Source organism: Mercenaria mercenaria, chromosome 6 (assembly GCF_021730395.1).
Source record: "Mercenaria mercenaria strain notata chromosome 6, MADL_Memer_1, whole genome shotgun sequence".
Taxonomy (NCBI): Eukaryota; Metazoa; Mollusca; class Bivalvia; order Venerida; family Veneridae; genus Mercenaria; species Mercenaria mercenaria.
In genome coordinates, this window is record NC_069366.1 from 73,723,287 (window position 1) to 73,735,196 (window position 11,910).

At 34.8% G+C, this 11,910-nt stretch overlaps 1 protein-coding gene across 1 annotated transcript; it reads right to left on the reverse strand.

Moving 5' to 3' along the window:
* Positions 1-344: 344 nt before the first annotated feature.
* On the reverse strand, positions 345-11,666 carry LOC128558083 (uncharacterized). The gene is made up of 5 exons (XM_053546900.1): positions 11,485-11,666; positions 9,818-10,530; positions 8,310-8,478; positions 2,425-2,694; positions 345-414 (listed from the first exon to the last, which is right to left on the reverse strand). The coding sequence occupies exons 1-5, from the start codon at positions 11,664-11,666 to the stop codon at positions 345-347; spliced, it is 1,404 nt and encodes a 467-aa protein (XP_053402875.1).
* Positions 11,667-11,910: the final 244 nt, after the last annotated feature.

The window sequence follows — 11,910 nt, forward strand, 5'->3', positions numbered from 1 at the left end:
AGTCATTATTATGATGATATTAGTCAGTGACAATAATTGACTTGACTTGTATGTTTGATAAGTTATTGACTAACACCCTGTACAGTTTGGAAGCATGCATATTTCTGCACTGCCTCTAAATCAGATCAACACAGTTTCACTGACCTTAAAAAATCCCTGACTTTCAAGATAAGTGGCAACCCTGTTTATGCATCTGAAAAGTCATTACAACTTTACAAGAACATGCTCCTGGAAAGTATACAATATAATCATTTTCAAAATAAAGCTATGTTGCAGCAAAAGTACATTTTGTAAGATAATTCTGCCTTACCAGTGATACCATTCATCGCAGATGTCACAACCTATCATGTGCTGGACGCCATCATCCGCATTTCCACACATAGGACAAACCCATACTGTTTCCCCATCGTCATTCTGAAATAACACACAAACAAAATAATTAGTTTTTGTGATCATTTTTATGTCTTAACAAATTTTAGATAATTTAATATTTTCCACTTTTTTTTTATAAAAGTTGCAAAACTGCACTTTTAATGCATTAAACATGATCATTGATGTTAGAAATCAACTTACTGATGCTCTAAAGGCATAACCTCCTTTTTTGTCTTTAACCTTTGACACAAAATTAATTTCCGAAAAGTCTCTATTAATAAAAAGAAAAAACATTCCAACCTACCTACCCTAATTTTTTTTAGCAATTTTTTGTTCCAGGAAACAAAGTTTTTTTTGCATCATAAGTGTGTCCTTAGAAATGAGTTTACCAAAGAAAAAATTGAAGCAAACGAGTGACGGTCACTGTTAGCTAACTGTCCTTCCAGTGTTTTACAATGAAGTAAACAAAATGGCAGCAAGCCAAATGACAAAATAATCAATACAGACATTTACATCACAAACACTGTGGATGCACTGGCTGCAGGGGCTTAGACACTTTCCTTTGGAGGTGAAGGCCTCAGGTTCGATTCCTGGTTACTATTGCATGCTTTCTTTTTAAAATGGCCTAAACATTTACCAAATAAGATCCTGACTTCGGCTGTTTTTTTATTCCTTTCTCTTTGTTCTACCGGCAGATACTTTCTTTTTTCCCCGGGATGACTTTGAACTTAGGGGCTGAGCAACAGCACTTGAACATGGCATATTAGTGTCTTTTTCAAAAGACTGAGGTTCTGCCGAAGAACTGGACTCAGTATTAACAGTTTTCCTCTTTGTATATTTGTTTTAGCTGCTGATGAACCCTGTTCGGTTGGTTCACTTTCCAACGGAGTTGCAGTTTCTTCTTCGATACTTTAATTTGTTTTCTGTGGGCCATGGTCTTTTCTACATGAAAACTTGATTTCAAGTCTTTTCTAAACTGTGCAAATAACACCAATAGGAATTTTCTAACTAGTTCTTGGTAAATGTTTCTATGATGCTTTTACAAGTTTCAACATTTTCAGTAAGTTTAATCACAGCAGCAGACTTTGTAACAGGTTCATTCAGCTTACCAGATATAATTGGAATAAATTTGCTTTTCAAGTTATGGTCACTGTTGATCTTTTCGAGACAGGAAGAAAACATTTTTTCACCATATTTGTTTAAATTCTCCATTACTAACAACTTCAAACATATTTCACACAATAGAATAAAAAAGTCAAACAAGTCATCTGGGATATGAGTTAAACTCCTAGCCACATTTTGTCTTCGAGATATGTCACGCAGAGATGCTTCATCATTTGTACAAGTTTTCAAATGTTCTTCTGAATCTGTGAAGAAGTTCAAAACTGTAAGAGCGTTTACAGTTTGTTCAAAGATACACTGGCTTTCACTTGTAATTGAAAATCTGTGTGTATTTTTCTTGCGAGTGTAATTATATCTTAATTTTGCGACACAGTAGCCAGCCACATAACGAAGTCTTGCTCTTGATGAACTTGTTATGAACCTTTTATTCAGGGTCTGGTTTTCTTCCTGGTAAAAATTGTTTTTTTGCTGCAACATATACTTTCTGACTGCAACATGTGCATTAACCCTTAGCCTTCTGGCGGCAGATGATTCTGCCTTTGCGACCAGTGCAGACCAAGATCAGCCTGCACATTCGTGCAGTCTGATCATGGTCTGCACTGTTCGCTATTCAGTCAGTAAATTTTCAGTGCAAACCCCTTTGAATAATAAATGGTATTGTCCAAATTGAAAGATGGACCAGTCCATTATAGAAATATAGCAGTGTAAGGGTTAAAGCATATGTGCATGTGGTCATCTGTAAAAGCTCCATCACAGTAATCAAATAATGATATACAGTTCATTCTATATTCAAGGCTTTAAACATGTCTGTGGACTTTAGTGTAGAATGAATAAAGTTCGTTGGACTTCACTGCCCTTGGTTCTTTTATATTTAAATCCGTAATACATTTTGACATAACTAAAAACTCTTTCTTGCAGAAGAGTTCTAACCTTTCCAGTGGTAAATCGGTAAGAACACTGTTTATAAAAATTTGAGAAGTTGTAACTGCTTTTGTTATCTTTATACTCTCTAAAACAGACTTGACCGAAAAGTCTTCAGGTACAGAAAAACTGTGAATATCACGGTCATATGAGTCCATTTTTAACAGAACTTGATCAAACTCTTTGTCAAATTCATCTTCTTCAGTGTCATCCAACATGATGTCTACATCAGTTGCAACACACTCCTGTGCTACATTAACAACTGCCTCTGGAACATTTCTGAAATAGTATGAAAAGTAAATGATAATAAAAAGTGTTATCTTTTCATTAAATTTGTTTTGAAATTACATATTGGGGCCCCATTTAAAAAAGTTCGTTTGTTGTCTCTAGACTAACATGAAAAACAACCAAATTTTGATCCAATTTTTTTTCACTGTTACAAAAGTTTATACTTGATAGTCTCTAACGTTAAAATACATATGGTTTTACTGTAATATTTCATGAATATGATTCCGCATGCTGTACCAACTTTGAAGTTTATGCAGTATTCAGAGACAGCAAACAAGCAATTTTAATGCGGCCTTACTTTCTGGGCTCATATTCTGAAAATTGAACAGCGGATGCATATCATAATTTAAACAAAAGTTGAAACATTTTTTTATGATTCATTTTGTATAAGTATGATGAGGATTTTATAAATATTTTATAAAACACGATAATGTACTGACAGATATCAAAAAATAGAAATCAACATAATTATATGAGATGAAAAAAAAATGAAACCCATGGCTAGGTGTTTACTGTATTGATAATTTTATACATTTTGCTTTCAACCATTTTTCTCAGCTGAGTCCCAAAATAATAGACAATTTTCTTTGCTCACTACTGCTGCAAAGAAGTTTTGGCAATCGTGAATGTTTTTGAAGTGCTCCTACTGTCTTTACAACACTGGCCCTATTTAACTTTGAAATAATATTTTACTTATCTGGAAAATATGTTTTGCTACTTGTATATATTAGGTATATATGAGCCTTATCAAGCAAAAAGGGACCTTATAGTAATTTGCTGACATTTCTACATTTTTGCATACTGGATTATAAAGTACATGAAATTCTTTACATGAAATAGAAATTTCAGATCTGTAACTTTAATCATGTAGAGGAAACAAGATTTTAATGCAGCTGATTTCATTGATAGATAGCTATATCTTAAGGAATGTAGAATTTTATGACGCTTTGTTTGTTATTTGTTCCGTGACATAAACATGGAGAAGGAGAGTTTAATTAAAAGGTTTTGAAATTATTAGAGAAGATAAAAAGAACAAAAAACATAGAACAAAGTACTCATCTAAATTGAGACATTATAGCATTCGCTGAAATTTGAAAAGGCGTGCCACCATGTTTAAACGTCCAAGTGATGCCATATTACTCTGATGTCATTTACACAAAACAACATCATTTATGTTAATGACTTTTTTAACTTGACGCGGCTCATATAGATATAATTTAAAGGTGGTTAATCAGATTTTGGTCAACTAATGGATTTGTTCAAAACATAACCAACTGATCATTTACACTTATTTGCATTCAATGAGTCCTTAATACACATCAAATTTTCTTTGGAAGTATTTTCAATTCCTGGTTGCCTGTGAATAATAAGAAATATTAACTAAGGATAAGTTAAATAAACATATTTTGCCTTAGGAATATTTTGCAGTTCTGTATTAAAAGTTGTCAAGGAACATACATTAAGCTAAAAGAAATTAGAAATGCAAGTTTGTAAAATTATAGTAAACCCCCCACATGCTGTTTCAACACTTGCCTTTTGTTTTAGGTAGTTGAAATACTCCAAAACCTATCAAATGTAACTGTAAAACTAGAGCTTATATTGAAATAGTCCACTTTTCACATTCTTTCCACTTAACCTTTACCCTGCTAAATTTTTAAAATGGACTGGTCCATCATTCAATTTGGGCAATACCATTTATCAGTCGAAGGGTTTTCATTGAAACTTTACTGACTGAATAGCAAACAGTGCAGACTATGATCAGGCTGATTTTGGTCTGCAATACTCGCAAAGGCATTATCACCAGCAGGCTAAAGGGAGTTTGTTTTTGTTTTGGGTTTAACGCCGTTTTTCAACAGTATTTCAGTCATGTAACGGCGGGCAGTTAACCTAACCAGTGTTCCTGGATTCTGTACCAGTACAAACCTGTTCTCCGCAAGTAACTGCCAACTTCCCCACATGATTCAGAGGTGGAGGACACACAATGTCGTTTATCAAATAGTCACGGAGAACATACGCCCCGCCCGAGGATCGAACTAACGACCCCGCGATCCGTAGACCGACGCTCTACCTACTGAGCTAAGCGGGCAGGCAGCTTTGTAAGAGACTTTTTGGAAATTATTTTTGTGTCAAAAAATAAGTACAAATATGGGGGCTATGACTTTAGAGCATCATTAACTTTCTTTCTAATATCACTGACAATGTTTATAGCATAACAAATGCAGTTTTGCAGCTTTTTATTATAAAATTACAAAAAATATCCAATGCCATAAACACATTTAGGGTCAGGACAAAAATTTATCATATGTCGGGATACCAGAAACAATTTTTTTTGCCTGAAAACTTATAAATATGTCATAAAACGTTGCTCAAAGTGACTAACCACCTTCTCTATTTGAATTGACAGTGAAAAAATTATGCACTACAAACAAACAATGTTTTATTGCTGACTGCCCTTGAATTAAAGTTCAAGAAAATATATAATCAAGCAAAACCATTCTCTTTCCAGGCTGATGAGCAGGCTAGAACCTGGTGAGGGCATGTTAGAGATAAATGGCCTATATGAACGATATAAGTTTGAATGCCTGGAAGCAAGACCTTGGAAAGCCTGTAGGATTAAGAATTTTCACTGACAGCTTACAGAACATCTTCCCTGAAGCCAAGAAAGTAAGAAATTGGATGGAAACGTTAAAAAGTCATTTTATGCAAATATAATTCTAACTGACCATGCACAAACCAATCAGGGCGTTGACTTCAGTTTGATAGCTGACTATTTGCAGCATGAGAGTGTTGAAATTTTATCAAGCAGGACTTCAGAACTTACATGTGCAATTAAAACTAGATGCTTTTCAAATGGAATCGAAATAAAAAAAATCTGTTACTTTCTGCAGCACTGGTGAATGATTTTTGTCAATTAGTAAACATAACATTGACCTTAGTAAAGTAGGCATTGACAATAAATATGAAATCTGTAAAGAGGGCATAAAGCTTGTTTGTAAAATTGTGCGCAAAGTTGATCTTTGCTTTGGTGTGACAGTTACATTTAATGTTGTCGTTAGTAGATTTCATACACTGGAAAATGACCAGCTGAAGAAGATAACCAAAGAAGAGCACTGAGGCCACTATCTTGCCAAAGAGTGGTTCTCTTTAACGGATTGTTTAAGACCTGTGTTACTTGTCAAAGAATGACATTTACAGCTTCAGCAGCCAACACTAGCAGCCTAAATACTGATGTCAAACAGACAGCTGAAACTTATATAACAACAGATGATCTGAGAAAACTTATTACTTGGGCTACTGATAGCATGCTTGAAATATTAGTTGACCAGGCAAAAAAAGTACAAAGAAGCCCTACTGGTAGACAGTGGAGCAAAAACTTCATAACTATTTGTTTACAGCTATATTCAAGAAGTCCACATGCATACGAAATTGTAAGATCTAGTGGCATATTGTTTTTTCCATCACCATCCGTACTTGTCTTTTACAAAAACGCTACAAATCAAGAAATTGGACTTCAGGACGAAGTTTTTTTTTGAATGGATGTATGAGGAGGCCTCTAGAAAGAGCTAAATGAGTTAGGGTGGTCAGGTGGATTAATCTTTAATGAGATTGCAATACAGGCTGATCTCCAAATAAGCAAATCTAGTAATCAAGTAATTCTTACAGGTTTCACAAATACTGGAGAGGAGGGAATGTAATATTCTAAATGCTGGTACAAAAAAATAAGAAAACTAGGAACTCACATACTTCATACTATACTTTGTTTTCTTGGGACTCACAGGGTTTAGATTTCCCATTGCACATTTTATTACAATTCAAATTCAGGATTCAGAATTACACACTCTATTTTGGGATGCAGTTGACAAAATTGAAATATTTGGTTTTCGTGTTCTTTATACATGTATGGATGGTGCGCAGTGCAATAGGACATTCTTGCATATCAACCTGCCTGATCTGCAACTTAAAACATTTTCTGTTCCCAGTCCGTGTTCCCTAAGGAATGTCATTTTCATGATGGACTTTTCACATGTTATGAAAAAAAATAGAAATAATGTATTAAAGAGTGGCTTAGGCAAACACTGCACTAGACTGCTAACATTTGGTAATGGAGCAACTGTGCAATGGCCAATGTTTGTTGATGTATTTGATTGGGACCAACCGAACTGTCTGTCGCTCCATCGAAAACTGTCACATGAATATTTACGTCCGAACTCACAAGAAAAAATGCGTAATCATCTCGCTGAGGAAGTTTTAAATCAGGATATGCTTGATTTGATGACTGAATACAAAGATTCTTTGGGGCAGAAAGGTGAAATTTTAGATGGGGTTTTAGAATTTTTAGAAAAAACATCAAAATTAATCCAGATTTTCAGGGATAAACGACCAATATATGTTTTGGTTGACAGCAGACTCACTGAATTGAAATTGATATGTGACTGGTTCAACAGCTGGAAATTAAGTGCTGATAACTCTTCATCAAAAGACCGATACAAAATGATCATGTCACTGCAGTGTCATGAAGACATACAGGCATGTGGAATGGGTTTTATTGAACTCTGTAAAGAAGTGGTTTCAAAGGAAAACACAGCTATTATCCCAGCACTAGTGAATATAATCTGAAAAGTAGATCCCTCAGAAGCACCAAAAACAAGGCAAACAGTGAAAATTGCAGACTCGGTTTGATTGAGTCTGTTCATGAGCAGTAATGGAAAATGCAACTTTGCCCACGGCCGCTAGCACCGGCTTAAGCAGTATTCAATCTTCAAATCTAAATGAGTTAAAATCAATGATCCCGAAGGACCAGAAAATATAACAACACTGAGATGAAGCCGGGGCGACTTTTTACGGCCGCCACACAGCACTTAACACTCTGATGTTGTGGAAAATCACTTTAATCAACAACGTTCCACTTATCATGGACCAAACGCGAACTCAAATGCCCTTCAATACAGCAAGGCACAGAACAGTGTAATTGTTGGTCACACTGCGATTTCTAAAAAGGCAAATGCAGCTAGGGCAAAAGAGAATACTCTTCCATACGGTTTTCTCACAAACAAACCATTGCGCAAAAAGAGGCAAAGTGTCAATACATGTCAAGTGAAACAGTTCCAAAAAAGTAGAAAGCCATCAGATTTTAAAGCTAACCATGCTGGACATGATAGGTTCTACCTTTACAACCAGTTCAGATCATGATCAGCCTACACATCTATGCAGTCTGATGATGATCTGCACTGTTCGCCATTCAGTCAGTATCTTGTTTGGAAAGCACCCCTTTAAACAGTTAATGGTACTGTCCAAATTGAAAGATGGACAAGTTCATTACAGAAATTTAGCAGGGTAAAGGTTAATTTGTTCATATTTGCAAAAAAAAAAAAAAAAAATTGAACACTTGAAAAAGATCAAGATTAGGATCAATATCAAGGTATGTCTCAAAACTGGATCAACTTATTCATGATAAAATTACATAAAATTGGAATGTAGCAAGCTTAAATAAATAATTGCTTTATTTTATTACAAAATTGGAAACAAATATCTATAACTCACAAAAATCATCATGAAAAATTGATCCTCATACTGATCCTTTGTAAATATAGATTACATACTCATACCTTTTGCAGTTCTTGCAGCATCTACAATCTTCAAATACTTCAGCAGACTCTTTTTCTAAAAACGATGAGACTGTGCAGGAATGTCCAATACAGTATTTTGGATTGAAATTAATAATAGCCTGTCCTTCGGCCGTCCTCACACGTGACATAGCAACACCTAACTGCCCAGCTTGAAATTGTATAAAACATAGGTATGCTAAACTAAGTCAGAGTGAAAATGCTTTCAAAGACCTTTCAGATATTTAATCATAAATTACATAAATCACCATACAGTCAATCCTGTATAAAGCAACCAGCAATGGCAGTGGTGCAGTATGTCTGTCTGCTCTTTTTTGTAGTAATACATGTAACATAGTTAGGCCCAGTTGCTATATGTGACCTACTAAAATTACCTCATCCAATCATTTTTAACAGAAGAAACATTTCTTTTCTATAAGCATGTGGTCAGCAATTTATTACTGACTTTTTTCAAGGAGTTCACCTATCTGGTGTACCAAATTGATTGACAAGGTATGGCAAAGTGGAAACAAATTTGTAAAATATGGTCTTACTTAATGAATTATTTCATATACCATTGATATATACTGAGATTTTTATCCAGATATACAGAAAATGATGAATGATTCACATTACAATTACTCTATGGTAAATGCCCCAGATTTCAGTTTTTAAATGTGCAGAATTTCTTCCAAGTGACTACAGTTATTGTTGTGAGACCTTTGTTACAGAGTCTGCTAACATGACCTACTTTTCTTGCAAAGTTCTAGTTGCAAGTAGCTTAAACAGAGAAGGTACTAATTTAAGGTGGTCTGAATAACAAACCATAAATGGATGCCTCATATTCAGCTTACCTATCTTAAGTCATTCCCTGTGACTTGTGTATTGTGAGTCCAAATGCTGGCTTGATTGGGAACTGGTGTCTGACTGCTACATTCTTCCCCAATAATGGACTGAAAACTAAACAGATTTACAAATATGATATTGATTTAATACCAGAAAATGATTATATTTCAGTTTTAGGCAATCAATAGAGAAATATTTCTCTGCTTTTACCTGGCTGACATTGGCAAATAAACGACCTTTTTAAAAATAAATACTTAACAAGCTCTTACTTGTATCACTTACAGACTTTTTGGTGATATACCGGTAGATCTACATGCAGACATGAAATGATACATGTATATAACATTCTCCCAAGGAGCAAAAAAGTTTGCTTTGTGAAATTCATTGTTGTAATCCTTTTTCAACTGTTATGCTAGGCAAGTGCAAAACAAATAAGCAATGCCATTAAAAAAGCAATTACAGTTATTAATCATGTACATCAAACTCAATTTTGTCACATCTAGTTTTTGATATGTGTGTAAGTACAGGATTTCAATGACATAGACTACATGTTACAGCTTTTGGTGATGTTAGATATTTGCTAGGGTTAGTTAGTATTATGTACCATATACAATTATCTGTAGACTTGATCTGTTAGTGTATATTTTCAATAAAATATGCCTTACCTTCAAATGTGTATCTTGCTAACTTGGTTGTTACACCCATATCCTTGAATTCCACAGTAGGCCCATCTTCATCAATATCATATATTTCCCCTCGAAGTCCATTAACAAGCCTGTCTGTGAGATTTCTTAAGAGAATAACTGGAATACCTATTTTTAACCAGAGTCGTTTTGGAACAGTCAGTTTTTCTAACTTTGTTGTATCAACTCCTTCATCTTTTGCCAAAAATTCATACAACTGACCAGGAAAGTCTAGAATGTTTTTTCTATTAAAGTCATCCACAAGGTCATTTTTTGCAAACAAATGTGCTACGTAAGAACTAGTTTCAGCAGGCATTTTGCTAAGTGATCTGATGAAGTTTACAGTCTGGACTGACACTGTACCATGAGACATTTCCCTTATAGCACTGATTAAAGCGGGATCTGACTGTCGTACAATGTCAGTGAGCAAAACAGTGTGTGGAATAACAGAACTGAAAAAAGCAGCTTCAAAACAGTAAGAACCATCATCACCATAACTTATATCTTTAACTGGAGGAAGTTGTCTAAAATCTCCACATAAAATTACTTGTATGCCACTGATGATGACAGATGCATCTTTTAAAGCTAGTACTTCAGCCACTGACTCTAAAGTTCGTTTACTTATCATAGAACACTCGTCTAAGATAAGTACATCTGCCTGTCTTATACGTTCAATAACATGTTGGTGCTTTGGACTGTTCAGAATAAAGGGTCCGATTTCATTAGGTGAATGCCGTCAATCTTCTATACAAGTAAACTTGTGGATGGTGCATGCCTGTAAATAACAACACATAGATTAAGTCAAAATAACAAACATACCTGCAAGTAATAACACATAGAGTAAGTCACAGAGTTTATAAAATGCAGTGTAAAAAGGTACAGTGTTCTGCAAGTGACACATAATAATTTCAAATTAAATATTAACATAATTATTAATTGAGCCGCGCCATGAGAAAACTAACATAATGGTTTTGAGACCTGCATGGATCCAGACCAGTCTATGCAGGCAATTATGTCGGTTTCCTCATTTGCTCAATTGTAGTTGAACATGGAGAAAGCACACTTGTCACATTTTTTACCAATGTGTCATTCTGTAAAGTTTGCACTGGTGACTATCAGTGTACTATGTTATGCATGTATAATTAACAATTTGGCAATGTTCATAGTTACTCATAACAATTACATTATTAGACATACCAAATATTGGTTTAAAAATCATTGAAGAGATCATTTTGAAGCATAGTCCTAACACAAACAATTAAGCATCATAAATTTTATTTTAATGGAAGACTAGCTTCTTTGACAGAGACAGCATATGACGTAATGAGATATGCAACACCCATCATGCAATCTAACTTTCAATCATCATACAGTACAGAACGAAAAAAAGAAATTGAAATGCATGAAAAAGCAGTCTTTGCTTTTAAGACGAGTTTGCTTGGCTGATGTAACTGGGTGGGGAGGAATGGTATACAATAATTAATGTAGATAATTTCACGGGAAAAGTTAGTGCGTTACAACTTATATATACGGTAGTGAGGACACAACTGGTTTAGCAAATGCTCATTTATCGTGTCTAGATAGTTTATTTTCTTGGTTAAAACCTACGTTATGCGTGAATGCAACGCACTTCCAATGTTTTGTCATACACGAGACAAGCAATTCCCGTTGAACATGTCAGTGCGACATTTTCCCGCTCGTTTCTTAATTTGTCTGCTATGGCAGAGACAACAGATGATTTGCCAGTGCCAGCTGAACCAAGAATGGTAAAATTATGGCCATCTATAGCCATTTTCATGGCCAGTTTCTGTTGTGGATTTAGCGTTTCCATATTTTGTTTATATATGTGACTCTGAAACGTTGGTTCCCGTTCTTTCCTTTGAGATTACATATACAGGTATATGCGTTATGATAACCAGCCACAGAATATTCCATATATGGCTCAGCCAATGAAAAAAGCGGATACAAATTGGATGCTGGAGGTGTTTTGATTTCAACAATATGGACGCATATGAATGAAACATGGCGATCAAAAATACGAAGCAGAATTGCATCTTCATCGGAGCTTTTGTGTA

What these genes read in the sequence shown, in the direction of transcription:
- LOC128558083 (XM_053546900.1), bottom strand. Translation starts at nt 11,666, where the DNA reads ATGGAAACGCTAAATCCACAACAGAAACTGGCCATGAAAATGGCTATA. An exon ending in TGCTGCAAGAACTGCAAAAG is followed by an intron (nt 2,695 to 8,309) that starts GTATGAGTATGT and finishes ATACTATTTCAG; the next exon opens with AAATGTTCCAGAGGCAGTTG. An exon ending in ACCGATTTACCACTGGAAAG is followed by an intron (nt 415 to 2,424) that starts GTTAGAACTCTT and finishes GTGTTATTTCAG; the next exon opens with AATGACGATGGGGAAACAGT.